At 43.9% G+C, this 25,325-nt stretch overlaps 1 protein-coding gene across 6 annotated transcripts in view; it reads right to left on the bottom strand.

Annotated features, from left to right (window-relative positions):
- Window positions 1–25,325, bottom strand: part of caskin1 (CASK interacting protein 1) — a 120,255-nt gene that overhangs the window by 6,450 nt on the left and 88,480 nt on the right. Inside the window, exons 11-23 of one of the 6 annotated variants that reach the window (XM_085270065.1) lie at window positions 23,254–23,499; window positions 19,088–19,192; window positions 18,188–18,306; window positions 12,513–12,594; window positions 11,862–11,971; window positions 9,353–9,463; window positions 7,678–7,779; window positions 7,357–7,495; window positions 5,509–5,652; window positions 3,695–4,893; window positions 3,283–3,588; window positions 2,420–3,008; window positions 1,623–2,127 (exon numbers count right to left, since the gene is read on the bottom strand). In XM_085270065.1, the coding sequence (XP_085126191.1) occupies window positions 1,623–2,127; window positions 2,420–3,008; window positions 3,283–3,588; window positions 3,695–4,893; window positions 5,509–5,652; window positions 7,357–7,495; window positions 7,678–7,779; window positions 9,353–9,463; window positions 11,862–11,971; window positions 12,513–12,594; window positions 18,188–18,306; window positions 19,088–19,192; window positions 23,254–23,499 (3,757 nt within the window). The remainder of the gene's footprint in view (window positions 1–1,622; window positions 2,128–2,419; window positions 3,009–3,282; window positions 3,589–3,694; window positions 4,894–5,508; window positions 5,653–7,356; window positions 7,496–7,677; window positions 7,780–9,352; window positions 9,464–11,861; window positions 11,972–12,512; window positions 12,595–18,187; window positions 18,307–19,087; window positions 19,193–23,253; window positions 23,500–25,325) is intronic. The other 5 variants (XM_085270066.1, XM_085270068.1, XM_085270067.1 and 2 more) reach the window with 5 other exon arrangements.

Here is a 25,325-nt window from a genome sequence, read left to right as displayed (position 1 = left end):
GGTGAAGCCAATATAGGAGAAATATGATCTCTCTTCCCTGTCAGGACTCTTGCTGCAGCATTTTGGATTAAGGACATATCCTGGTCAAAAATGACTCCAAGATTCCTCACAGTGTTACTGGAGGCCAAGGTAATGCCACCCAGTACAATAATGTCAGTTTTATCTGGATTTAGAAGCATAAAATTGGAGGACATCCAGGTCTTTATGTCTTTAAGACATTCCTGCAGTTTAACTCATTGGTGTGTGTTATCTGGCTTCATGGACACACAGAGCTGGGTGTCATCTGCATAGCAGTGAAAATGTATGCTATGTCTTCTGATGAGGAAGACGGGAAGCAGGAAGGGAAGCATGTATAATGTAAGCAGAACTGGTCCAAGCACTGAACCCTGTGGAACTCCATAATTAACCTCAGTGTGTGAAGATATGAGATGATTTAATAGTAAATAAATATAAATATGCTTCCTGGTCCCATCTCTGGATAGTCACGTTTTGGGGGGTTTAATAAATTTGGCCAGATTTCTACAAATCAAATGAGAGCTGATTCATCCATTCAGGGCGGATGGATGCCAGCTCTACTAACAAGACCAGGTTTCCCTCAGAAGTTTCCTAATTATCCCACACCGTTTTGTTCCCTGACTGCCAAGACTTGCCTGGAGTTACAGTTAGGGCTAGGGTCACTATCGATGATGACCAGACCTCAGAGGGTTAACAGAGCATGAAGTCTTTTCTCCAACTGTGATACATTAAAAACAAATGGAAATGGAAAAAGAGAGAGCATTGTATTTCAGTATACTGCTAGTGATCCTGTGATCACAGGCGTAGGTACAGTGGGGCAAAAAAGTATTTAGTCAGCCACCGATTGTGCAAGTTCCCCCACCTAAAATGACCTATAGTAAACGTTTGACCTCTGTTATTGCCAACAAAGGTTATGTTACAAAGTATTGAGTTGTATTTTTGTTATTGACCAAATACTTATTTTCCACCTTAATTTACGAATAAATTCTTTACAAATCCTACCATGTGGATTCATGGATTTTTTTTTCACATTCTGTCTCTCACAGTTGAAGTGTACCTCTGGTGCAAATTACTGACCTCTGTCATCATTTTAAGTGGGGGAACTTGCACAATCGGTGGCTGACTAAATACTTTTTTGCCCCACTGTACATTTCCACTGAATGGTACCGGATTATATTATTATTAATGTGCAAGAAGATTTCATCTATAGTTGTACTTCAGCTGTTATGCAACAAATCAAGTATGTTTTGAATGTGATTGTCTGCAAAGGCCTTAAGTGTTTGAATTCTCCGCACAAATCCTCACAACCTATGTTGAGTGGGTGCTAGTTTTCAGTCCCTTAGACTGTGGTCCGCTGATCTCACTTGATGAGATTAATCCGTAGTAGACACTTGTAGAGGGTTCATATCATCACCTACTGAAGGACAACGTTCCAGATGCTTCTGTGTGGCTAACTGTTGTTAACAGCATGACTGTCAGTGTGTGTGTGTGTGTGTGTGTGTGTGTGTGTGTGTGTGTGTGTGTGAGAGTGTGTGTGTGTGTGTGTGTGTGTGTGTGTGTGTGTGTGTGTGTGTGTGTGTGTGTGTGTGTGTGAGTGTGGTCCTTACTCTTCCTGTCGTAGTATTTTATCCTCCACGGCTTGCAGAGCAGCAGCCAGCGAAGCGCTTGTTTCCTCCAACTTCTGGTGCACCAATGAATCCACTCCGAACTCTGTTGTCGTGGCGGCTGGCGCCGTGACCCCGCCCCCTGACATCCCGCTGTCCACTGACACCCCCCCGATGGAGGATCGTGGGGGTTTGACAGGCGGAGGGGTTGGGCTGGGAGTGGCAGGAGTCTGAGGTGTCTGTGGTGTGGTGGGTGTCTGTGGCGTGTGGGGACTCTGGGAGGAAGGGCTCGTCGGTTTGGCGTTCGGCGGGCTGGGAGTGTTAGATGGGGGGAAGGAGGGCGGTGAACTGGTCTGTCGGGCCACTGCAGAGTGCTGCTTGGGCGGGGCAGAGGCTGGGGTGGACAGTGCGGGGCCAGTTACAGAGTGGATGAGCTTGGCTGGTTTGGGCGCTGTGGGTGGTGGCGCTGGTTTGGGTGAAACTGGTGGAGGGATCTTCTTTCCTTCCACTACACAGAGAGCAAAGAGAAAGACTGGATCACTGAGCAGCTGAAATACGCTGTTTTCCTTTATAAACACTATCTAAGACTGGCTGATACGGGCCTATAACGCTGTTTGAAACCCCTCCAGTACCGATAAGCTTTGACTGACCGGGTAGCATGAAATACTCTTTACTCATGAAAATACACTTTGTAAAATTATTTTTCAGCTTGCCTTTTCATCACTGTTTTTTTGCTTCAACTTCCTGAAGGGCATTTGGAATTAATATGTACACAAAACACCCAAATCCACTGTGTTTACCTGGACTTCCAGGTGTCCCCGGACCTGGTAGGGGTACTCGTTTGTTGGATACAGGCTGCGGTGGGGTCTGAGGTCCTCCCTGTCTCTTTATCTGTGCCACTACAGGCTTTGGGGAGACTGGAGGCTTTGGTTTCCTCACAGGACCACCTTCATTTGCCACTGGAGCTCCTTGGTCCAAGCTGTCCCTGCGAGGAGCAGCAGTCACTTGTGGTTGAGTTTGAGGTTGAGGTTGAGGTTGCGGTTGCTCGATCACTCCAGCATCAGACACTGGGCGGCGTTTCACTGTGGCTGTGCCGTTCTGGTAGGGAACTGGCTGCGTGGTGTTTGGCTGCCCGGTGTTCGCAGGCTCCCCGTTGGCTGTGGCCAGCTCTGCGTAGCCCTCGGGCTCTTTGTCACGGCTCTTGGGTCGTCGCTTGACGGTGGATGACTCTTGAAGGGTGAAGTCAGAGCCGTTGGTGTGGGGCTTGGAACTGCGGGGTCGTCGTTTTAAGGTCGCCGTGGCTTCAGCATTGGAGATGTCCTCCTGGGCGTAGCTGCTGTCTCCCTGGTGACCCTCGCCGTCACCCTGCAGACATACACAAAATACACACTAACGGAAAATTCATACATTCATGATAAGGGGTCATTTTTGCACAGTCAAAAAACACTGACAAAGATAAATGGATAAGACAAATAAAGCTTACAGAACACAGAAGCTTGACTATGGATTTGCAATACATTAGAGCACATTAGCTTTAGCACATTACATTACATAGATAATGCAAAAGATAGATAGATAGATAGATAGATAGATAGATAGATAGATAGATAGATAGATAGATAGATAGATAGATAGATAGACAAACATATATATTGATAGCTACCTGTCCTTCTCCTTCTCCTCGACCTTGGCGGCGGATGGTCAGACTTCCCTCCTCTGCAAAAGGCAGATTCTCTGAAGAGCTGCCACTACCTCCTGAGCTGGGGTGGGGTGAGGATGGAGGTTGGGGTGAGGAGGAATTAACAGGAGGAGGGGAGGATTCAGGCTGGGTGGAGGGAGAGGGGAAAGTCAAAGGAGTTGGCTGGTCGCGCCTTGCAGCAGCCACAAGCTCACTGACGGGGCCGCTGATGGTTCGTCGTCGGTTTACCACCTCACCATCCAGACCAATGGCATCGCGTGTTTTCCCCACCTGTTGAACGCACAACAACCATATTTCACTTAGTTACAGCATACATATGAATAAATAAACATATATGTAGTGTTATGTTAGAGAAATGAAGTTCTGTATACATTACCTGCAAAAAGTTCTTCTGCAATGCCATGCCTTTGGCTCCTCCCCCTATAGAAGACATCTCTAACATGGCGGCAATGCTCCTCACACTGCCAACGCTGCTCGTCTCCACGGCAGCTGTCTCCACGGACACCCCCAGGTCGCTGGCCCGCCGTTGTTGGTAGTAAGGCACATCCAGCATCCCCCCAGTAGTGGTGAGCGTATTCGGCTGCGTGTTGGCATCTGTCAGGTTGGAGTTGGAGGTGGAGATGGCTGAGCTGGAGCGTTTGGGCGGTGGTGGGGGTGGGCCTTTTTTCTTCTGACGGAGAGCAAACGACTGGCTCTGGTTTCGGTTGGCGCCCTTTTCCTGATTGCGTACGGAGTGACTACGGCTGACTCGGTGAGTTACTGTGGCGTATTTCCCTCCTTCCCCTCTCACAGCGGCTGAGCTCTGGCTTACAACGTCAGCTTCTGCTTCTCCTCCACCCCCTCCTCTTCCTCCTGCTCTCTCATCGCACTCGCTATCTGAGACAGCGTATCGGTTGAGCGTGTGAGCGCGTTTATTCTGGACAGACGAGTTCTTTGGTCCTTCTTCCTCTGCTAACTCTGCCTCTGGTGGGAGACAGAGGACTGGGACTTGCTGACTCTCCCTGACCTCCATCGCCTGCATCTGTGGGTGGTGCTGAGGGTGAGGGTGAGCCTGGTGCTGCGGCGGCATTTGAGGTTGCTGCTGCTGGGGCTGAAGCTGGCACGGGGCTCCGCGATGGGTTGGAGACTGAGGAGGATGTGAGCGCGGTGACTGAGGTCTTTCCCCCTGGATGAACTGTGGGGACGGCTTGGGCTTGGCCTGTGGGGAAGACGTGCTCTGCACAGATGATGTGGACGAGGAGGAAGAGGTCCTGGTCTTGGTAGGAGTGTGTGGGGGTGTGTAGGGAGGTGCAGGCTGCGAGTGAGAATGAGAGTGACGATGTTTGCCTTGTGAGGATACACTGCCTCGGTGAGAGGACGCGCTTCCCTGGCTGCTCTGCTGCCTCATAGTCCGGGCCTCCTTCTTAGGTGGCCCACCTCCACCTCCTCCTCCGCCTGTAAGCACCTCATCGTGGTCTTTGCTGAGGCTGCGTGTTCGCTGAGCTTTGACCTCCTGAACTGGCTGGGTCATTGCATTCTGTAGCTCAGTGCTCAGCTCGCTGTCCTGGAAGGTGCTCATTTTGGGAGACATGACCTCTGAAGAGAGACAAAGAGAAACTCAGATGAAGATAAATGAAATCTTATCTTTTTATCTCACAAAAGGTTTATTAAGTAAATGAAACTCAGATGAAATGCTTTACCACTGTTACACAGCAGTTGCTTTCAATCTAGTAGCTTCATTATGGGCTCAGTCAACCTAACCCCCAAACTGCAAACAGCATGAGCTCTACTCAGATTTGGTCAAGTGTCAAAAATAAAGATGCTTACTAGACTTTCATTCAGGAAGATGCACTAAATACAGTCTTTAGACAGTTGTATGAATCCACCTAGACAAGTGAAGGGAAGCTTCTGATATTTCCACAGCCATCTGTAAAGTAAGTTAGGTGTCACAGATGTCAACAGATGTGCAAGATAGCCAAACCAACCAGTCTGAAAGCTGTGGTCTGATGGGGGACTTGAGATGGGCTCAAGGACTATCCACTGAGAACAAAGAAGAGTGGACCACCAGTCTATCTGACCAGCAGACGACCAAAGCAACTCTAACATGATTTATTTTTTTACTGGTTTCACAATCAAATGAAACATACAGATAATTCCAATTAAAGATGGAGTTAAAACTGTACAGGCTGAGATTTTCCTGAATGATCTCACCATCTGGGGGAGGACTATCCATGGACATGACTTCCTGCTGCTGCGTGATTGGTGGGGGCTTCTTTCGGAGGGAGCCCCGCCCATCTGAACTGCGCTGCATTTCAGCCAGCCGCTTCACCGCCAGCATTAGCTTTTTCTGGTGGCCTACAGCATTAACAAAGTGGAATTACAGTTTGGCATAACACAGGTAATACAAGTCAAATTCACTGAAAATTTGTTTTGTCGTCAGTGCACTTTCCCTTAACTCCTGAACAGAAAACTAAACCTGACTAACTGAGAAAACTGTAAGGCTACAGAAGCTAGCTTATCTAAAAACGCTACAGCTAACATGGTAACACTAACCAGTTTAGCTAGTAAATGTTTTATAGATGGGGAGGCGTGGACAGAGAACTTGTAACTCAGAACTCCCACTCTTTAGATGCTGGGTGTGATATTTTAAGTTTACTATATTTTATGTAGTCCAAAAAGGTCAGTCTCGTTATAGTTTTTTGGGTTAGGGGGGTTCATAGGGGTCAAGATATTGAATAAAGCTCAGGTTTTGAGTGTAGTAAATGACCTTTCTTTGAATTTTAGGGATGCCACAGAACTGTAGAGCTACTTTAGCTTTTATTTCAGTCATGAAATGATTAGCAACAGAAAATTTCTAGCAGCAGAAATCTTCAACCGGCTTCTTTTTTACAGATATCCTGTCGTAAACCCTTCATGCACCATTCAGCACCCAGAGGCAGAGTGCTAGTATTTTGGGGGAATAGTTAGCTTCCCTGTAAGAAAATCTAAAAGACGTCTTCATAATTCATCATTAACATATACTTCATGGCTTGGGTTTGTGCTCTGACATGCACTGTCAACTGTACGACCTTATATAGACAGGTGTGAGACAAATCATGTCCAATCAACTGAATTTATTACAGATGGAGTCCAATCAAGTTCATCGTCTGACAGATGATCAGTGGAAGAAGGACACACCTGATCTCAATTTTGAGTGTCAACTTTTTTCACTCATTATGGTGTATATGTAGAATTTTGAGATGAAAAATTAACTTAATTCATTTTGGAGTCTGTAACACGTCATTATGTGGAACAAGTGAAGCCCTGAGAATACTTTCCAAACTCTCTGCATATGCTTATATACGTATTCTGGTTTTAAGTCTGCATTTTAATCACTTCACTCGTTTATTTTTGAGATTACTGGTTACTTTCATCTCTATTAAGTGCACCTAACATACATAAAGCTATGCTCAAATGTGAATGTTGGCCACATTATACACCACATGCAGAGTCTTGTGATTAGTAGGGGATACTGTAGCTTAACTTTCATGTTTCTGTCATGGTCTGTGGAATGCGTGATGCTCGGGTAGCCACACCCCCGGGCTGGGCCATCACTAGCACACCTGCTCTCCATCCCGGTGATTACACGGAGATCCACTTAATCCGGCGCTGACGGATGCTCCACGCCAGTCCGTAGTCATCCCCACAGTGATTTCTACTCGCCGTCTGCTACCTGCCTGTCCTCCGGCTCAACTGGATCTCGCGGCGCTCACCTGGCCCACTCGCCATTCCACGGACTTCCTGCCCCCACGGACTGCCACACTTCCCTCCCGAGCTCCCACGGTTCCGTTCTATCCCCCCCGCCGTCCCGATCCGGGCTTCCTCGTGTCATTGTTTCCCCGGATTTTTAGTTTCTGTTTTGCTCTCTACTTTCCCCGGGTCGCCTTTCGTTGTTTTAATAAAGTGTCTTTTTGTTAGCTCGGAGTCTGCGCCTGGATCCTTTCGTGCCCGCGCACCACGGCGCATGACAGTTTCACAGTGGAAAAACAAAACAAGCACTGCATTGTTTGTTTGTCGTACCCAGTTTGGTGATGCCTATTTCCTGCAGGTCTTCCCAAGTGATGTCCGTGATGAAGTCGATGTTCTCGTAACCGTTCTGCACTAACATCTGGTGGTACTGGCTTAGACCAACAGAAGATAGCCATTCTCCTAGGCTAGCCTGTAAGAATGCCAGAAATAAGAGCGCTGAGCAGGCAGTAGCTTGTAGCTTCCCATGGTAGCTCAGAATATTAGCCCACAGGACACTTCGTGTCATGATCAACCAATCAAAGTTTTGGCATAGCAATGACATACAAGCATCTATTTGACTGGTTTAAAAAGTCTGTGTGTGCGTGTACTCACAGGTTTATGCTCAGGCAGCCACTCTGTAACACTTAGCTTGTTAATCTCTGATGTTATCTTCTTTCTGTGACCTGGTTTAGTTATTCCAATAGCGGTCAGATCCTACACACACACAAACATGTAAGTAAGAAGCTGTAAGTATATGTTCAGGCATTTTTATTCCACAAAGTACAAGAAAATCTCCCCAAGTGCCCATCACTCTCTGTCGTTCTCTCTCTGTCTTCCACACACACACACTCAGAAGAAAATTTGCAACACAAGAGATGGCGTGATATCTGATGAAGGCTTCTGTCGGCTAAAGGGAGAAGAGCGCGGATGTGTCAAACCCATAAGAAAAGCATGGCAAACAAAAGCAAATGTCTGCAGTGAAAGGAGGCGGCCAAAATTAAAAAAACAGGCTGAATCTGGTACGCAGACATGACCGCACTTTGATATAAAGAAGACAGAAATATCACAGAGCGCTGCACGGCACAAGTGCTACATTTGACTTCAGTGCAACTCACTGGAAGTTGTTAGGACACCCGAGAACACACTTTTATACAACAGCCGCCACGTACACTTGGCTGCATAAATCATTTTGTGGGACGAACCAGGAGACGAGGCCTCCGCTCAGTGACACATCTCTGATGAGAAAAGCCCTTTAAGCCATCGCTAATCTGAGTCCCTTCAGCGTGCACAAAGTGTGCATATATACACAAGTAATTTATGAATGCTATAAATTATTTGTTTTTAAGTGTGGCAGGGCCAGGATTGTTCCTCAAAGCTAGCAGCAGCAGGAGCAGTGTTGGAGGTGAGGTGAAGGGTCACAAAGTCGAACACAAGTTCACTGAGTTGGTTTTTGAATGTGTTAAATTTCTCTGCGTTCAACCGGCAGCTTAAAATGGAAACAACAAACACGTAAAAATACTATAGGTATCATCACAGGAGGATTTTTGTCTTTTATGGACTTTGTTTTAAGATCTTGATGCTAACATTTAAACCAGAGCTTATTTTTAATTCATATTTAGGCAGAATTCTGAAGACAATATTTAAACACAAAAACATTACATAATAATTTCCCCATACTGCAACTCTTTATTTGACATTCTCTTCTGAGTAAAAAGGAACTACTTTTAAAGGTCCACACATTAAGTACGACACACAACTTGCATTAAGTGACCACTAGGGTGTACCAAGAGCCACAGTACGCAGTAACATACAGTCGTCTTGTACTGGTTATTTTCTGTTTAACATTTTGCAAAAATAGGGATACGAACAGCAAGATGACTCGTGTCTCATTATCTTCATGGCCATTTTATGACCTTTCTTCAGACTTGAGCCGATGGCAAAGGTTTTAATACTGTGTGGCTGGTGAGAGCCCAGAGACTCAACAGTACGCGAAGGGGTTCACACATTTAAACCTTTTCTGGAGTCAGAGGGGGGAGGCAATACATGATCGAGGGGGGAGGAAAGTGAACGTAGGCAGGTGAGGCACGAGGCAGGAAAAGGCAGGTGGTTGGTTGAGTGGTTTAATTGTGCTCACTTGCGATTTTGTTTTGTAAAATAAATTATTTACATGCATATTGAAAACATCAAGGACAACACAAATCAAAGTCGTGCAGACTTGTTCTCATTGTGGTCCTTGGAGGTGCCTGCGACCTCTCTGGGAGTCAGGGTCAGGGTTTAGTTGCCTTACCTCCGGGGTCATTCGGCTAATGGTGGGCAAGTCATACCCAGCGCCCAGGAAGTTTGGAGCGTAGACCTGCAGCTGAAAGTCGCTCAGCCATTGGACAACGGCCTCTGAGCTCTACGGGAGAGAAGACAGGGGGCATGCGGTCACTGGCTCCATGTGTTTCTTCGACAGCCATTTTTTTTTCTCAGCAGGGCCAAGTAGGGCAAAAGAGGGGCTACATTTTAATGACCATGTCTTGTCATCTTTAGGGTGGTCCTAAGCTAATTCTTACACATTAATGGATGATTCAGCGGTATTATAAGCTGGCTGGCTACTGAAATAGCCCTGGACAGCCTCCCTTGGTCCTGCAGTGAAAACCAGGCTAAGGTTAGGAAGGGAAAACGTCCAGTCGACAGAATCTCAGCTACTACAGAAGGTCAGATTAGCAACAACAGGCTAATCTGTATCTTACACTTTACAGCTGGAAAGCAGAGAAAACACATAGTGTCTACTGTTTGTTTTGCACAGTGCTGCAAAAAAGGCAACGCCAGAAAACGCTGCTCTTAATTAGAAGCATACACATTCGCTTTTGCACACTTCCCCTTTTCAGATACTTTCACACTTCTAACCCCGATTTTCTGACTGATTGCATGTTAACTCAAAACCTTAAAAATTCACATTATAAGTTCAGCTTTCTGTCCATGTTTTATCTGTGATTGGCGTCTGTTAGACCGGCAGATGTTAGCTAACCAGGATGCGACATGAAAAGTGGGAAGCCACTGAGGCCTGGAAATCCTGGGTCTGGGATGTAGCTTAGCATGCTAAACAACAGTCAGACTAGCAAATATTTCCCTCCTGTTTTACAGTCCAACAATACCACAGGGTCAAAGACAGGCCTCTTACTGTTAAACGTAACTTTAAGCTAATCTTTGACTTCTTACGATTGCTACTGGAGTAAGCAAGTGTTATTGTTTTTGAAATAACTAAAACAAATTCTAAGTGATTTTGATACTTTATACAGATTTTAAGAAACCAATTAGTTACTGGCTTTAAAGAACTTCATTAAGTTTGATTAAATGTGTAGCAATAAAAGTTGGACAATGTGGGACAGGTTATCAATGCTGTTGTGTGGTGTGAATATTCCAGGTGATTTGATATTGATCATGTAGGACAACTACAGGATACAGTTTTCTGCCTCGATAAGTCCAACATTCAGAAATGAAAAGTTTGTTTATATGGTGTTATGATATGTGTGCCCTCTATCTGTCCTATTTCTCACGAGGCTCATGTGTTGGCTTTTATAAACTAGACCCAATCAAGACTGAACACCGTATCAATATATGGGGTGAGCGTCGAAGGAATAAAAATGCAGTCCCAGGTAAATTTGTTGCTTGGTGACCTTCATTATGACCCAGACCTTTATTATGATGGAGTATGGTTAAAGTAGTGTCCTGCTGTGTGACAGCAGATGGAAAAGCAATCGGCCTAACTGGAAAACCACTGCTTGACTTCTTCCCACTCACACGCTGCTTTTCTTTAAACTCCCACATCCCTCCTGTCACTCTTGTTTTTCTCCATTCTTTCAGGCTCTTTCTCTCTTTCCCCGTGTCCCTCCTGCTTCCTCAAAGTCCCTCAAGAACCACCGGCGTTCTTCCCATCGTTCTTCCCATCGTTCTTCCCATCGTTCTTCCCATCGTTCTTCCACGTTACCCGTCTAGGGAAGTATTGTGAAGCTGGGTGCAGAGGAATCGGGACTCTATCTAACAGATGGTCAGTAGAACATGGCTTACATGCTAGTGTGTGCACACATATACTGCAGGCAAGCGATGCACACTACCACCATGACCACCTGCTATTTAAATATGCTCACTGTTTTGTTTTTGGTTTTGTTTTGAACATGAAACAATTGTACAATGACACGTGAAGTCAAACACATGGGCAAACATGCACACATACACTGTACAGTAAATGACAATTTATTGCACATGGTGCAAGCTCAGATTTCACACTTTTAGTGCTAAGTCCACCCACGTTATGCACACTGCTGGGCCCCTGCCAGCACACACACACAACACACACCCGCCAATATCTAACTAGGATGTCCTTCCCTCAGGTGCACTATCAGATGTTTTTCCAGCAAAGTAAGAAAAATACAGCAATGGAAGAAGAGAAGCTGCAACTAAAAGGGGCGAATAACAATGGCCAGCAGGTAAAAGATAACAGAAATGCAGGATTTTCTCACAGGCACACACGATTCCTCGTTCACGTTCATACAGGATCCACTCTCACACTCACCGTGTCGTGGCTGCATCCGAAAACTCGCAGCACGGACGAAGCCAGCTGCGAGAGAAACCGATGGGACATCCTGGTGTGTGTGTGTGTGTGTGTGTGTACAAGTGTGAGAGCGAGTGTTGTGGTTGTGGTGACTGAGAAGCTACGTTCTTATCATCCTGCAGTTAGATGCTGATGGTGGCGACTGCCTGTATGTGTTTGCATGAAAGGCGGAATCTGTAGGGATTTGGGACTGTCCTACCTTCCCCTCGCATGGACCCTCCCCCTTCCTGGTTGCCGTGGCATCATAAGGCGGCGCTTCGTGGAGTGGACAGCCTGATTGGCTCGACGTCCGAGAGGAGCTGGCAGAGCCTGTGAGGAGAAATATTGTTGGCCAGTCACAAATTGTCGTCCTATGCTTGCATACTTGGATCGATCAACAGGTGAGTTTATCGCTTGCTATCTGACCTCGAATCTCCTCCTTTAACTGCCTTGCGATCGGTCGTCTTCATTGTTTTGATGCTCAACCAACAGAATTCCTGGTTCCCAACATACAGCAAACCTTTTTTTAACCAATCACACCCTTCTACACTCCCTCCTACATCCCCTGCCTTGGCCATCTGTCTACCAAACAAGCCAAGATCTTTTTGTGTGTGAAAGCAAATGATGACATTTTCTAAAAGACCTGTGGATTAAGACTCATCCCACTCTCTTGCTCCCTGGTTCTGCTCTTCTCCTCTTTATTAGAAAGCATTGGCTCTTCTTTCTCTCACCAGCTTCCTGCTGCTTGTGCTTCGGTTTGTGTTATCAAATATTACAGTATGCCTAAAATACTTGGCGGTGAGATTAGTAATAAGCAACAAGAGGAAACGGAGAAAGCCTTCTTTCTTTTCTGGTCACCTGCCTGGCCTACCTGGAGGCTGATCCACAGACTTGGATTGCTCCATCAGATGCTCCTTCGCTTTGGCAGACTGAGACAAGACGGTGGCTAAAAGCTGGAAAAAACAAGTCCACACAAACACAGCACATTTATGAGACCACACTTTCATACACAGGAGCACCAACTTCTAACGACTTTCTTTTTACTGCCCTGACGTGGCATTCATTTTTTTCCAACATGCTGAAAATACAGCATATTTTCATCTCGATGCATGCTCAATCATCCCAAAGGTTGATTCTGTTCATCTGGACGTTTTCAGAGGGAGAAATGTTTCGTCACTCATCCAAGTCTTCAGTCTCAGCTGACTGCAGGTTTGCCCAGTCTTAGGCTACGTCCACACTAATACGTTTTCCTTTGAAAACGCATCTTTTTCTCTCAGTTTTGGCCTCCCGTCCACACTGAGACGGCGTTTTCGTTCAAGGATAACGCAGCATTTTGAAAACGCTCTCCAAAGCGCATACGTTTGAAAACGCCGTTTTCGCGTCGCAGTGTGGACAGCGAACCCGGAGCCTTTTCGAAAACGATGACGCATTTTAGTCACGTGATGCAGTCATGTGACCAATTAAACTAAGATAGCGGAGGGCATTTTGCAGCTCTGAAGTTTGACAGCCCTATTAAAGATTAATAACAGTTTGTACATGATTCAGAGAGCTTTTCTTTAAATTCTTTCATTCTCACTCGCTTTTGCAACTTTGTAATTTGTGTTACTCACAGACTCGCAACTCCACCTCATTGTTAGTCCATTTAAAAAAAGCTTTTCCTCGACAGTTTGCCGCGACGTTTCAAAAAGCCGGAAAGTAAATAAGCAGCAGACAGAAATGAGGCAGGTTGAATCTTCTTGCGTTTCACGCATGCTCAGGACTGGAACGTAAGTGTTTTCAGTCGTTTCAATGTGGACGCACAACTCTGTGAAAACGTCTGAAAACGTTAGCGTGGACGCGGAGCGTTTTCAGATGAAAACGTGTAAATAGACTGCAGCGTCGACGAGGTAGCTCTTCTGTGTTGTGCCATCCGCTTCGCCAGAGGTTGTTTGGTTTCCCCGATGTATAAATCCTGACAATCCTCCTGCACTGAACAGCGTACACTATGTTACTCTGTTTGTGTCGGGGGACCCGATCCTTGGGTTGGACCAGTTTTTTGGCGCAGCGTGTTTTGGGGTTCAAAAGCCACAGAGACCCGGTGTTTAGAAAAAATGCGTCTCAACTGCTCCGATACTCCTGACACGTACGGGATCACTACGGGTTTTCGCTTGGGCAGCGGTTGTCCTTCCCTCCTGGATCAGCTGGAGCTTTCTTTAGGTGATTGGGGAAACCTGGAGTCAGCTGAGACTGAAGACTTGGATGAATGACGAAACATTTCTCCCTCTGAAAACGCTACGTCCACATGAACAGAAGTACAATAGGGCAAGAATAGCTTCATTGCCACACTTCATCTGCCTGTTTGGCTGTTTTCCCACAGACGTCTGTTGGACTGGATGTCTTTTTGTGACCATAGCTATCGCCATCTGGTGGCCTTTCGGTAGAAAGTTTAAGACACTTAATTGGCTTCAGTTTTCCAACATAGAAGCTGCAGCCAAGTTTTAATTTTGTCTACCAGCCATGACCCAGTTAGCCTTGGCCCGCTGATATTAGCTACTTAAGCTAAATATCATTTAGCTAACATTACCGTATCACTACGTTGAGCTAGGAGTTGCGTAGTAGTCCCTTCGATTAACTACTGCTAACTTTCTGATAACTTAACCCCCTTCTGTCGAACACCTTGCTCCTCTGTACACTTAGCAAACCACAGTGTACGATCTCAAACATGGCACTCTTCATTAGCAAGACTTTACTGTCAGAATTAGCATCATATAGAAAGTAAAGACTATACATTAGAAAACTGTGCATATCTTGCCACAGCTTGCATGGATACATAGTTGGTCAAACCAGTTTTTTAATGTTCTAATGAAAGACATGTTCAGATCAAGCGAAAGGTAATAACATTTCACATTATCATATATTCTTTGTTCTAAACATACTAAAGTTGATGCATCGCAGTAAGAAATCCTTCATTTTTAAGCTCTTAAGATAACTATTAGGTGAAAAAATTTTTTGTCATGAACCACACAGCTGGAAACATGGTGGAAAATTCAGTCAGAGCTTCTTTTCTTTTTTATTATAGATATAAAACCATGTGTTGGCTTCCCTGTGCCAACACGGAGGCCAAATTGAATTTATCTGAGGCATATTAAAACATAACAATGGCAGTAGTATGGAAAGGTTATATATAAAGGCAGGGAATAAACTCACTACTGTTACAATAGTCACCACAGGCTACACATTACACCAGAACAAATGAGGCTGTAGCAGCAAAACTAAAGTACATGCGAGTATATTTCAGGAATAATGAATTCTACTTTTCATTTGTTAAAGAAAAATGTGGTATCGCTTCTAATAAATGTTACTCCACAGGCCATCCATCCTGGATAAAACATGCGTTTAAAGGGTTTGGTTTCCTGAAATCATGATATCTGATGATAAGTGTCCATTTCATGCTCATATACTCATTCTAAATTATCTACTGTTGCCTTCAGGGGACAGTCACACCTTTGCTGAATATCATATCCTCAGTGAGAAAAAAGTCAGTTGCTTGGGTGCTGTTTCTGCCTTTTATAGATTCAGTACCTACATCATCTCAGTTAGAATTGATCTCTGGAGAAAAGGCTGTCTTTTGGGAAAAAAACCCTGACATGATGTATGCCGACTGCCACCGCATTAATCACAGTAAAACATCCTCCTGAAACCTGCAGCACTGCAATAAAAATTGGACTTCCAACGAAAGAGAAACGAGATGCAGAGAGAACAGAGGCTTTCACCGAGTCTGAGCTACACAAATCTGCTGTGTGGTTCTATTACTGTAGTGCGTTCAAATAACTGACATCCATCTGCATAATCTTTTTATGAGAGAAAAATGTGGGATATAATGTCCATGTGGCATATCTCTGTGCCACTACTTCAATCTTTAACGTCGTGGTATACTTTACTTTTACAGATGTTTTTTTAATGTTACATCTTATCTATAACAAATAGGAAAATATTAAAAAGAATAATGCATAAAGGCATAGCATAAAAAAGTCAAAGCACAGTTATCCACTCATCTGTTTGCCTACAAACTATTTACATGTGACGTCCTGAACTGTAGCTTCAAACAACAGCCCTGTACCTTCATTTTAAAGACAAGAAGAAATAAAAATGACTTTGATGTTGTCCACTCATTGGTAAGACTTGGAATAAATAAACATTCATAAGGAACAAAGGTTATATCTTCTATTCAATTCTATTCTATTCTATTTATGTAGCGCCAAATCACAACAAACGTCGCCTCACAGCGTTTTATAATGTACAGTAGATACAATATAATAGATCTTCTAAAAGCAGGATTAGTATCATCATGTAAGCCTTCATCAGTGATGATGTACATGGTGGTAGAGCCAATCCCTGAAGCGTTTGCTGCAGGTTTCCTAGTGTTTACTAGTATTTTATACTACAGTCACACTAGGATAAACTGTGGTTCGAGACCATGGCACAGAAAAATCACTGGAACCAGTGAACTTGAGATGTTGTTGTATTTGAAACAACATCCCTCTGAAGATGTGGAGCAGGTCTGCAACCACACAGTCAGTTACTGTGAAGTGACTCTGGTTCATCAAGATGGCGATAAAACAGCAATTAGGTGGAGTCAGTCTGCTTTCAGTGTAAAACTGGTGTCAAGTTTGGATGGTGCAGGGTGGTGGTATCTACAAAATGAGATGCTTTTATATAGCAATATAACCAGAAAACAACCAGCTGCAAACCAGGTTTAGACTCAGATTGATGAAAGGTGTTGGCAAAATGTTATTCCTTTACAAAGGTTTGCAAACCTTTGGAGTACCTGGAAGTGAAGCCCGTTCTTACTCCCGACGCGTAATATACCGACGATTTCTCACATCCCGAGGCGTTCCATTGGAAAGGTGACCACCCACGCTCCTATGCTACGCGCCGGATTGAGCATGAAATCGAATAGGATGACGCTCCTGCGGTAACACACGTTCCAGCCGTGTATTCCAGCCCTGACCCTAATCCCTAATCCTAACCATAACCTTACCTTAACCTTAGTTAGTGTTTTCCAAAGCGATTTAAGTAAAATAAACGTGCATGTGTAGATTGATTCCAAACAGTTCTCATGTTTCCTCATTTTTCCAAACTCGTAATATAGGAACGTGTTGGGTGGCGTAATATACGTGTAAGTGCAATCAGTTGGACTGCAGTTATTTGGAGACACATTTCCCAGGCGACCTGAACAATGAAAGTACTGGGCGGGACTTGAGAGATTTGCAGCCACCAACTAATTGCTGTAACTACAATGCAATCACGAAGCAAGCGCAGATTTTTCCCAGTTGCAGAGGCCGCAGTTTTAACTTTAGTGTGACTGAACCATTATTAGCCCGTTGCCTTAGCACTAAGGAAACCCACATGAATGAAAGTCTCGAAACTTGCTAGCATTACCTAATAACTTAGCACTCTACTAACTTTGAACTTAAAACCTAAACTATAGTCAAAACCAATGGATATTGTCACACTGGCTACATTATACTTTTATAAAATAGTTTTTTTAAATTAAATAAACACAAGCCCCCAAAGCCTGTTCAGTTGTCATTTTGACCTCCAGTAGCCAAGTAACCAGTCATGAGATGTTACAATTTATTGCACAGCCACAAATATTTCAATTTCAGCTTTTAACTCCCAGCTTGTTACGTTTTACAAACTACGGCTACGTTCACTCTGCAGGTCTTGATGCTCAACTCCGATTTTTTTATCAAATCTGATTTTTTCGTCTGCTCGTTCACACTACAGATAAAATGCGACAGCAAACGCGCTCTAGTGTGAACGCTCAAAGTGCCCGCATGCACAAAAGAAGATGTCACACACAACACGCTCTGTTTAGACCCAGAGCAACAGTATTGTTTGACTGATGGCCTTAATATAAAGACTTCGGACTTTACGTTTCCTAATTTTGCTTTAAGTTATAAAGTTATTTTGTTATTTACAAACTAACTTTATAACTATCATTATTGCTGTTTTAGAGGAGCGCTGCTTCAAAGGATAGCTGCAGGTTTCTGTCAGAATCTGCAGATTATACAGTACAAATAAAATGTTCACGTTTCTCCAACGCTCTCTTCCCAACATCTACACAGGATGGCCAGGAAGCGTTCGCGATGTCTTCTCCGGCGCTGATAATTGGCGTCTGTCTCGTGTCAGTGACGTAAAAGACGGATTTAATGCGACATGACCATCAAACAGCAGTCGCTTTCTAAAACATCGGATATGTATCGGATTCAGTACCACATACGAAAGTGACCCAGGTCGGATTTGAAAATATCGGATTTGAGCCGTTCACACTGTCACCATGATGGGATAGATGGTCGCACAGGGTCAGAAAAGTCGGATTTGATGCGCTTTCGCCTGCAGTGTGAATGCAGCCTAAAGGACCATTTCATAATACCTCAGAAAATTTCACTACTTGTTTAAGATCATCCGTTAGGTTTAGTCAAGTGTTTGCGTGTGTGTGTGTGTGTGTGTGTGTGTGTGTGTGTGTGTGTGTGTGTGTGTGTGTGTGTGTGTGTAGGGTACCTTAACCCCCTCAGCCTGTGCGTGGAGGATGTGTGCAGCGCTGCCAGCACTCTGCCCACTGCCTGATGACCTCACACTGGTTACACTGCCGGAACTACCGACGCTGCTGCGATCTCCACCTGGAACACACACACACACACACACACACACACACACACACAGACGACATACACATACATTCACACACGCATGCAACCGCCCAAACAACACGTATAGATTTTGTTCATACGAATGCAAACATGCAACAAGATGGATGCATACAGTCACACACACACAGACACACACACACACACAAACACACGCATTGAGTGGTTTAGCTGATATCCAAAGCAGTGTGGTAAGAGGTGTGACTCTCCATTGAAATGCACTGGGCAGCATGTGGTTGGATGCACAGGACGGACAGACAGGGTGACGGACGATTGAGTGACGAACAGAAAAGTGGAATAAAGACACTTTCATACATGTTGCACACACACGTGCGCGCACACACCATCTTTTCTCTTGGGTTTTCTCTCAGATTTTTTAGCTTTCTTGATGTCCCCACACAAGCAGTTGGAAAGACACGCACGCACAAAGACTGTAGACCGATGCAGATGGCTGCAGTCCTACACATAAGGCCGCTGACTTCAGCTAAGCTTCGGATGGAAGGATAAGCAGGAGATGGGAGACTGTCAGGAGCAGGTCAAAGAGTACCTGAAAGCCTTCAAACCACATCATCTTGTGGTTCAAACAAACAGATGAGTGGTTTCTGTCTTCCAGACATTTGTACTACTGTAGGCACTTAGAAATGGCAGCGCTGGGTATGAAAAGTTTTTCTGAATGGCGTCAGATACTGTTTGACCCCTGGTCAGACCTTCAGGTTTCAGGGATTGAGGGCTCAGCGCAGCGCGGCTTAGTTACCTGCCACAGGCTTGCGCAGTACCCAGATCTCTTCATTGGAGCCTCCATGGGGCCCGCTGGACGGGGTAGGAGAACTTTGAGGACTTGCCTCTGAGCCGCGACAACCTTCAACACAGAATACCACTGTTAGCCGCTAACTGACTCTAAAGTGACCGAGGAAACTGGTGTTGTTCTGCCACTTAACGCAGTAATACTTCATTTTTCTGTGGAACAGAACTATAGCAATCAGCACTGTGCTTATTTATGCAGCCATGCATTACACTTTTATTTTATAAAAACACTAATAATTGTCTATTTTGCTGCTAAATGTTCCCATTTCATAGGTAGCTGCTAACACCATGTGTCATGAGTCAACATATGGTAGCTTTGTATTCAATTACAAGGTCCACAGAACAAGTGGGACTAACAGTAACTGTCCACATGTTCACAATAATACTGCAGGGCTTACGTCTGCTCTTTCTTTTTATATGTTTGTGATATTTAGCATTCAAATTTGACCTCAGAGTGGATTTAATATGAGGTTAGCACACAGGTCTGCACTTAATACTGCAGCTATCAATGCTACGTATGTGTACTGTACTATGTAACAAGTTCATATGATATATATTTATATATATTATATGTATAAGTTTGTATAAAATACATGAGATTATATCTGCTCCTTAAATATACTTTAAACCAAGTGCAGGCCGTGGTAACGGCTGACGTTTGCAGATTACTGAGGTTCCCAGATTAGGCTTAACGCCTCTCAGTGGCCTCACATTTTCTCATGTTAGTCCTAAATCGCTTCAGACGACAGCATCTTGAATCACAACCTGCCTTGATCCATAAAAAAAGTTGCAATGGATAAATTTACACTGTCGTCTGGAGTATGTTCATATTCATATTCGTCCTATTCTCAGAACAGCAAGGATAAAGTGGAGTTAATTAAGTTAACTCTAAAGTAATTCTTGAAAAAGACAGGAAGTAAGTCCAGTAGGAGAGAGGAGCAATAAAGGAAAGGTTTCAAACTTACACACATTCTCTCTCTCACACACAGAAAAAAACACAGCATATATATATAGATATATGAAAACATTTATATACCAATAGTACATAAATAAATCCATAACATGAAAATCTGTGTATATACACATATATGCCATAATGTACATACACATACATATATAATGCATCCAAAAATATGTGATTATATATGTTGGGCTTTTCAGAATGGGGCTGCTGTAGTGCATTTGGAGAGTATTATAAATAAACCATTATAACCATCTTAATAAGGGCTGGATAATGGTTTACATGTGTGACCAACAGTGCTGCAGAGAAACTGAGCTGCGATGCTCCTTGTGGACATTTTGCATCCCTCAGAGTGACCTTGGGAACGTTATTGACCAGTCTGTTTCCACATCCTTTCATAGAGCCCGATATTCCAGCTGCTTGTGAAATGTGCCGTCTTTGAACCATCGAGGCTCAGAGAAAACATGCTGAGCTGACATAGTTGTGATGAAGAAAGGAAGGACTCGTTTTCCTCGAGGTAACAGAATGGTCTCCCATTCACAGAGCCGTTTACAATCAGTGAAAAACTTACCTGCACAGCACTGACGGGGACATTTTCTAGCAATGTATTTGGGTCTTTTATGCAACACTTGACATTTTATACCTTGTAAGTTGCCAACTTTTACATAGTCTTTTTTTCTCCCCCCTAATATCTCATGTTCAACAATCAAAGAAGATAAAATTTGTATTATTCAGGAAGCAGTTTCTCACTGAATAGCTAGAAAATGTCCCCGTTTGGTAAAGAGAAACGCCAAAAGTATTACAAACACAAAGCTGTCAAACTAAAACTCCTCCCAATATGAAAAGAAAAACACCTTTACTGTATGTTTCTTTCAATCATAACAATTTCTAACTCTCCAAACCCTTCAACACATGTACAGACCTAAGAGTTTATTGAAATAATTCACCAACTCACTCACACACAAACACACACTCACATCCAGTGACGGTAAGTGAACAAGGTGGGTAAAAGTGATGCTAAAATGAACAGACGTGAAACGGCACGCAGGACGAGGACAGAACAGAAAACACTCTGGCTTGTTCAGGAGAGGGCTTCGAGTGGAGCGTGTCGGGATAAGGAGCAGGGCTGCCCTGGTGGCTGGGACGATGGTGAAATTCAGGGAAGGAGGGAAGAACAAAAGGAAACGGAAACGGGGGGAAAGAACTGTAAAAACCAAAAACTACAAATCAAGACAACTAAAGCACAAACCAACTCAGGAGAACAGAGGTTTGTCACAAAATGAGGAGCCTACCCAGCCTATTTGACACCTAACTTCTCTTATTAGCAAAGACGCTGAAAGCATTTTTTAAAAATGTGGCGCTGCTGTTCAGTTGCACCACTTTAACAGCATCGACTGCTTGTCTGTCTTCTGCTCATCTGTTGGGCTGTTTTTACTGAAAAGGTCTGAATACAACCAAATAACGTAAAATAGTTTTCTGCAAAATGAATCAGTAATTTAAGCCTAACTCACTGAGAGTACTGGCATTTCAAGGGATGAAGATAACAGTCCTTCTAACTGACACATATTTACATCAGTCCCATCAATGACTGTTTTGCTTAAATATAGGGTCAACCTCAGAGTTCTTGCCCCAAGTGGAAGAGTTTAAGTATCTCTGGGTTTTGTTCACATGTGACGGGAGAAAGGAGCGGGAGATCGACAGATGGATGTGGATGCTGTAGCTGTCTGTGGTGGTGAAGAGAGAGCTGAGTGTAAAAGCAAAGCAATTTACCGGCTGATCTACGTCCCTGCCCTCACCTATGGCCACGAGCTGTGGGTAGTGACCGAAAGAACGAGATCGTGGATACAAGCGGCGGAAATGAGCTTCCTCCGAAGAGTGGCTGGCCTCTCCCTTAGAGATAGGGTGAGAAGTTCAGCCATCCGGGAGGGGCTCAGAGTAGAGCAGCTGCTGCTCCACATCGAAAGGAGCCAGCTGAGGTGGTTCGGGCATCTGACAAGGATGCCTCCTGGGCGCCTCCTGGGTGAGGTGTTCCAGGCCTGTCCCACCGGGAGGAGGCAGACCCAGGAGGCGCTCTGGTTACCAGCAAGTTGTCTTGGTTAGGCTATTTTTTGTTTAGCCAAACGTTATATTGGCAACCTTTCAGAAACTAGAAGCTGGTACCTTTCAAATGAAGTCTTGCATATTCACTTTCTTATTATTATGTTATATTATGCATTATGATTTTTCTCCTAAACACTGTTCGATTTCCTAACCTGAATCCCACCCACTACCCCAGATGAGCTGCCAGAGGTTAACCCTAACCCTGTCCTGTATTTAGGAGAAAGGTGAAATGGTCTCTTATAGGGAAAATAAATGTGCATAGGTTTTCTCATGTGTCAGTTTGACTATTTTCTTTTTTGCTGACTGATAATAAAAATAAAAGTTAACTTCTCATACTGGTTAGGATTAGTGTTGGGACTAGGGTTAGAACTGACCACAGAGGGTTAAGAGGTTAATGTATATTAAAGCAATTTGAATGTAATGAGGGAATAGATTTCATGGATAATAATGGAAAATAACACAGAAAAAACAATATACATCTGAGTTTTATCACCTAACCCACTTGAAACGACTGTTATGTATGCTGGAGATTAAAAAAGACAAACTCTATCTAAACTTTTATGGTTCTTATTTAATAATCTTTTTTTTTTTTTACATATAATGTCATTCCTGTAACTGTATGTATTGCATATTTTTGTGCAATGGTCTGCAACTATTTCCCTGCACGGTTTGATCTCTGTCCACAGAGCCAACTGAAATAATAACACCAGAAATATCAGGTGGTCTAAACTCTTCTTCCCCAAAGCGGATTCTGGATCTCAGTAATGGAAATGACAACAGCAACAATTGAAAAACAAAAGTTAGACAGTATGAGCAACACATAAAACTACATGGATAATGATTTAATAACAGAAAACTTTAATGGATGCCTTCGTAACAGGAAAAATGCCAATTTGAATCTTACATAGCCGATCAGATTTTTTTAAACTTGCAATTAGTTCATAAAACATAAGGAAAGCATCCCTTAAAGCTTTCATAATAATAAACATAATAATAAACATAATAATAATGATAATAATAATAACAATAATAATAATGAGAAAGGGGCCGTGTACCTGGGGCAGCAGGTGTGTCTCCCTGTGGGCTTGTCACGGGTGACCTGTTATAGCCAAAGGAAGTGAAAAGTGGAAGCAGTGGCTGATGGGAATGTGGTGGAGGAGGAGGCGGTGGAGGCAGGATATGGATCTGATGGAACGTGGTGTCGTTGCCGTTGACTACTGCGTTGGCAGGGGCAACCGTCGCCGGGGCAACCAGCGGTATCTTTTGAAACTGTTGAGTGCAAATGACTGTGCTGGCCAAACCTAGATAACACCCACCGTGACGACACACGGAAAACACACACACAACCAGCCAACAGTGAGCCACCACCACGTGACAAACAAACGACAAGACAGAGAATTACATGTAAGAAAAAAGGGAAGAAAAAAAAGGAAAATTAAAAACAAGGACTGAAGTTAGAACTCAAACCAAGAGGAAGAGGGGAATGAAGGACAAAGCTGATGTAGTAGATGCAGTGAATGACAAACAGCTGTGAGCATCAGTGGAATGAAATGAACGGAGCGCTGCCGTGAAAGTGGAAATGGGCTGAGGGGCTGATAATAAACTTGCACTTGAATCAAGCAGTGGTACTGTGCAAAACAGCAAATATGTTCTGTTGCATGTTATTAGCTACAAGTGTTACTTCTACGTAACATGTAGGTCTTTCACTCACATGTGCCAGTTTTAGTAAATGTTGGTGGTAGAGACCTGCCTCAGCACAGAGGAGCAAATGAATATAAATATCTTGTTTGTATCAACCATTGTGGAGAGGCTGTGTAGCATCTTACGACAGCAGCTGCATACTTTTGTTGGAATAGCATTTTATTTTTCATGTTAACATAATAACAACTTTTAGAATATGGAAAGAAGACGTTCTGAACCAGAGATAGCACTTTAGTAATGAAGCTAGCTGAACACATGCTAACCTGATGCTAACCTGATGCGATGTTAGGACTGTCCTCTCTCTAGTGTGCGAGCTAACAACATAATTGGCCATTCAATATATTTTATTCCTTACAGGTGCATACTTAAAATGTATTTCACTTTTGTTGTATTAGTATTTTGTGTATTATTTTCACTTTAAATTTGCTACTTTGTTGCAAGTCATTAGCCAGTTGTAACCAAATAATAAAATGTAGCATTGATGACTCCTAGCTTTAGTACCGGCTGGATAAGTAGCCACCCTTTGCTTTGTTGACAGCGCTGCAAACCCTTGGCCTTCTGTCACTGACCTTCATGGTGTAGTCACCTGAAATGGTTTTCACTTCACAGGTGTGCCTTGTCAGAGTTTATTTGTGGAGTTTCTTGCCTTCTTAATGAGGCTGGGACCATCAGTTGTGTTGCACAGAGGTCAGGTTGGTACGCAGCTGACAGCCCTATTTGACAACTGTTAGAATTCATATTATGGCAAGAACCAATCAGCTAAGTAAAGAGAAACGACAGTCCATCATTACTTTAAGAACTGAAGGTCAGTCAGTCCATAACATTGCTCAAACTTTGAACGTGTCCCCAAGTGCAGCAGCAAAAACCATCAAGTGCTACAATGAAACTGGTTCACATGAGGACACGAAAGGAAGACCAAGAATCGCCTCTGCTGCTGTGGATAAACTCATCCAAGCCACCAGCCGCAGAAATCGCAAGTTAACAGCGCCTCAGATTAGAGCCCAGATGAATGCCACACAGAGCTCCAGTAGCAGACTCATCTCTACATGTTTAGAGGAGCATGAATCAGGCCTTTATGGTCAAATAGCTGCTAAGAAACCACGGCTAAGGAAAAGCAACAAGAAGAAGAGATTTGTTTTGGACAGAGAAACACAAGGAGTGGACATTAGACCATCTGTGCTTTGGTCTGATGAGTCCAAATTAGAGATCTTTGGTTCCACCTGCCGTTCAGCAGAAAAGCTGAACGGAGGATGGAGGTGTGGTGTACCATTCCATCCGGGTTGCGTTTAGTTGGACCATCGTTTATTTTTCAACAGTACAATGACCCCAAACACACCTCCAGTGCTGTTTGACCAAAAAGGAGAGTAATGGAGTGCTAGCCAGATGCCCTGGCCTCCACAGTCACCTGACCTAAAACCAGTGGAGA

The sequence above is a fragment of the Mchenga conophoros genome, linkage group LG4, assembly GCF_057382185.1.
Source record: "Mchenga conophoros isolate Kocher_MC1m ecotype Shallow Benthic linkage group LG4, M_conophoros_male_GT1.1, whole genome shotgun sequence".
NCBI lineage: Eukaryota > Metazoa > Chordata > Actinopteri > Cichliformes > Cichlidae > Mchenga > Mchenga conophoros.
The sequence above is the reverse complement of the archived record's forward strand: the minus strand, read 5'-3'. Positions and strand labels throughout refer to the sequence as shown.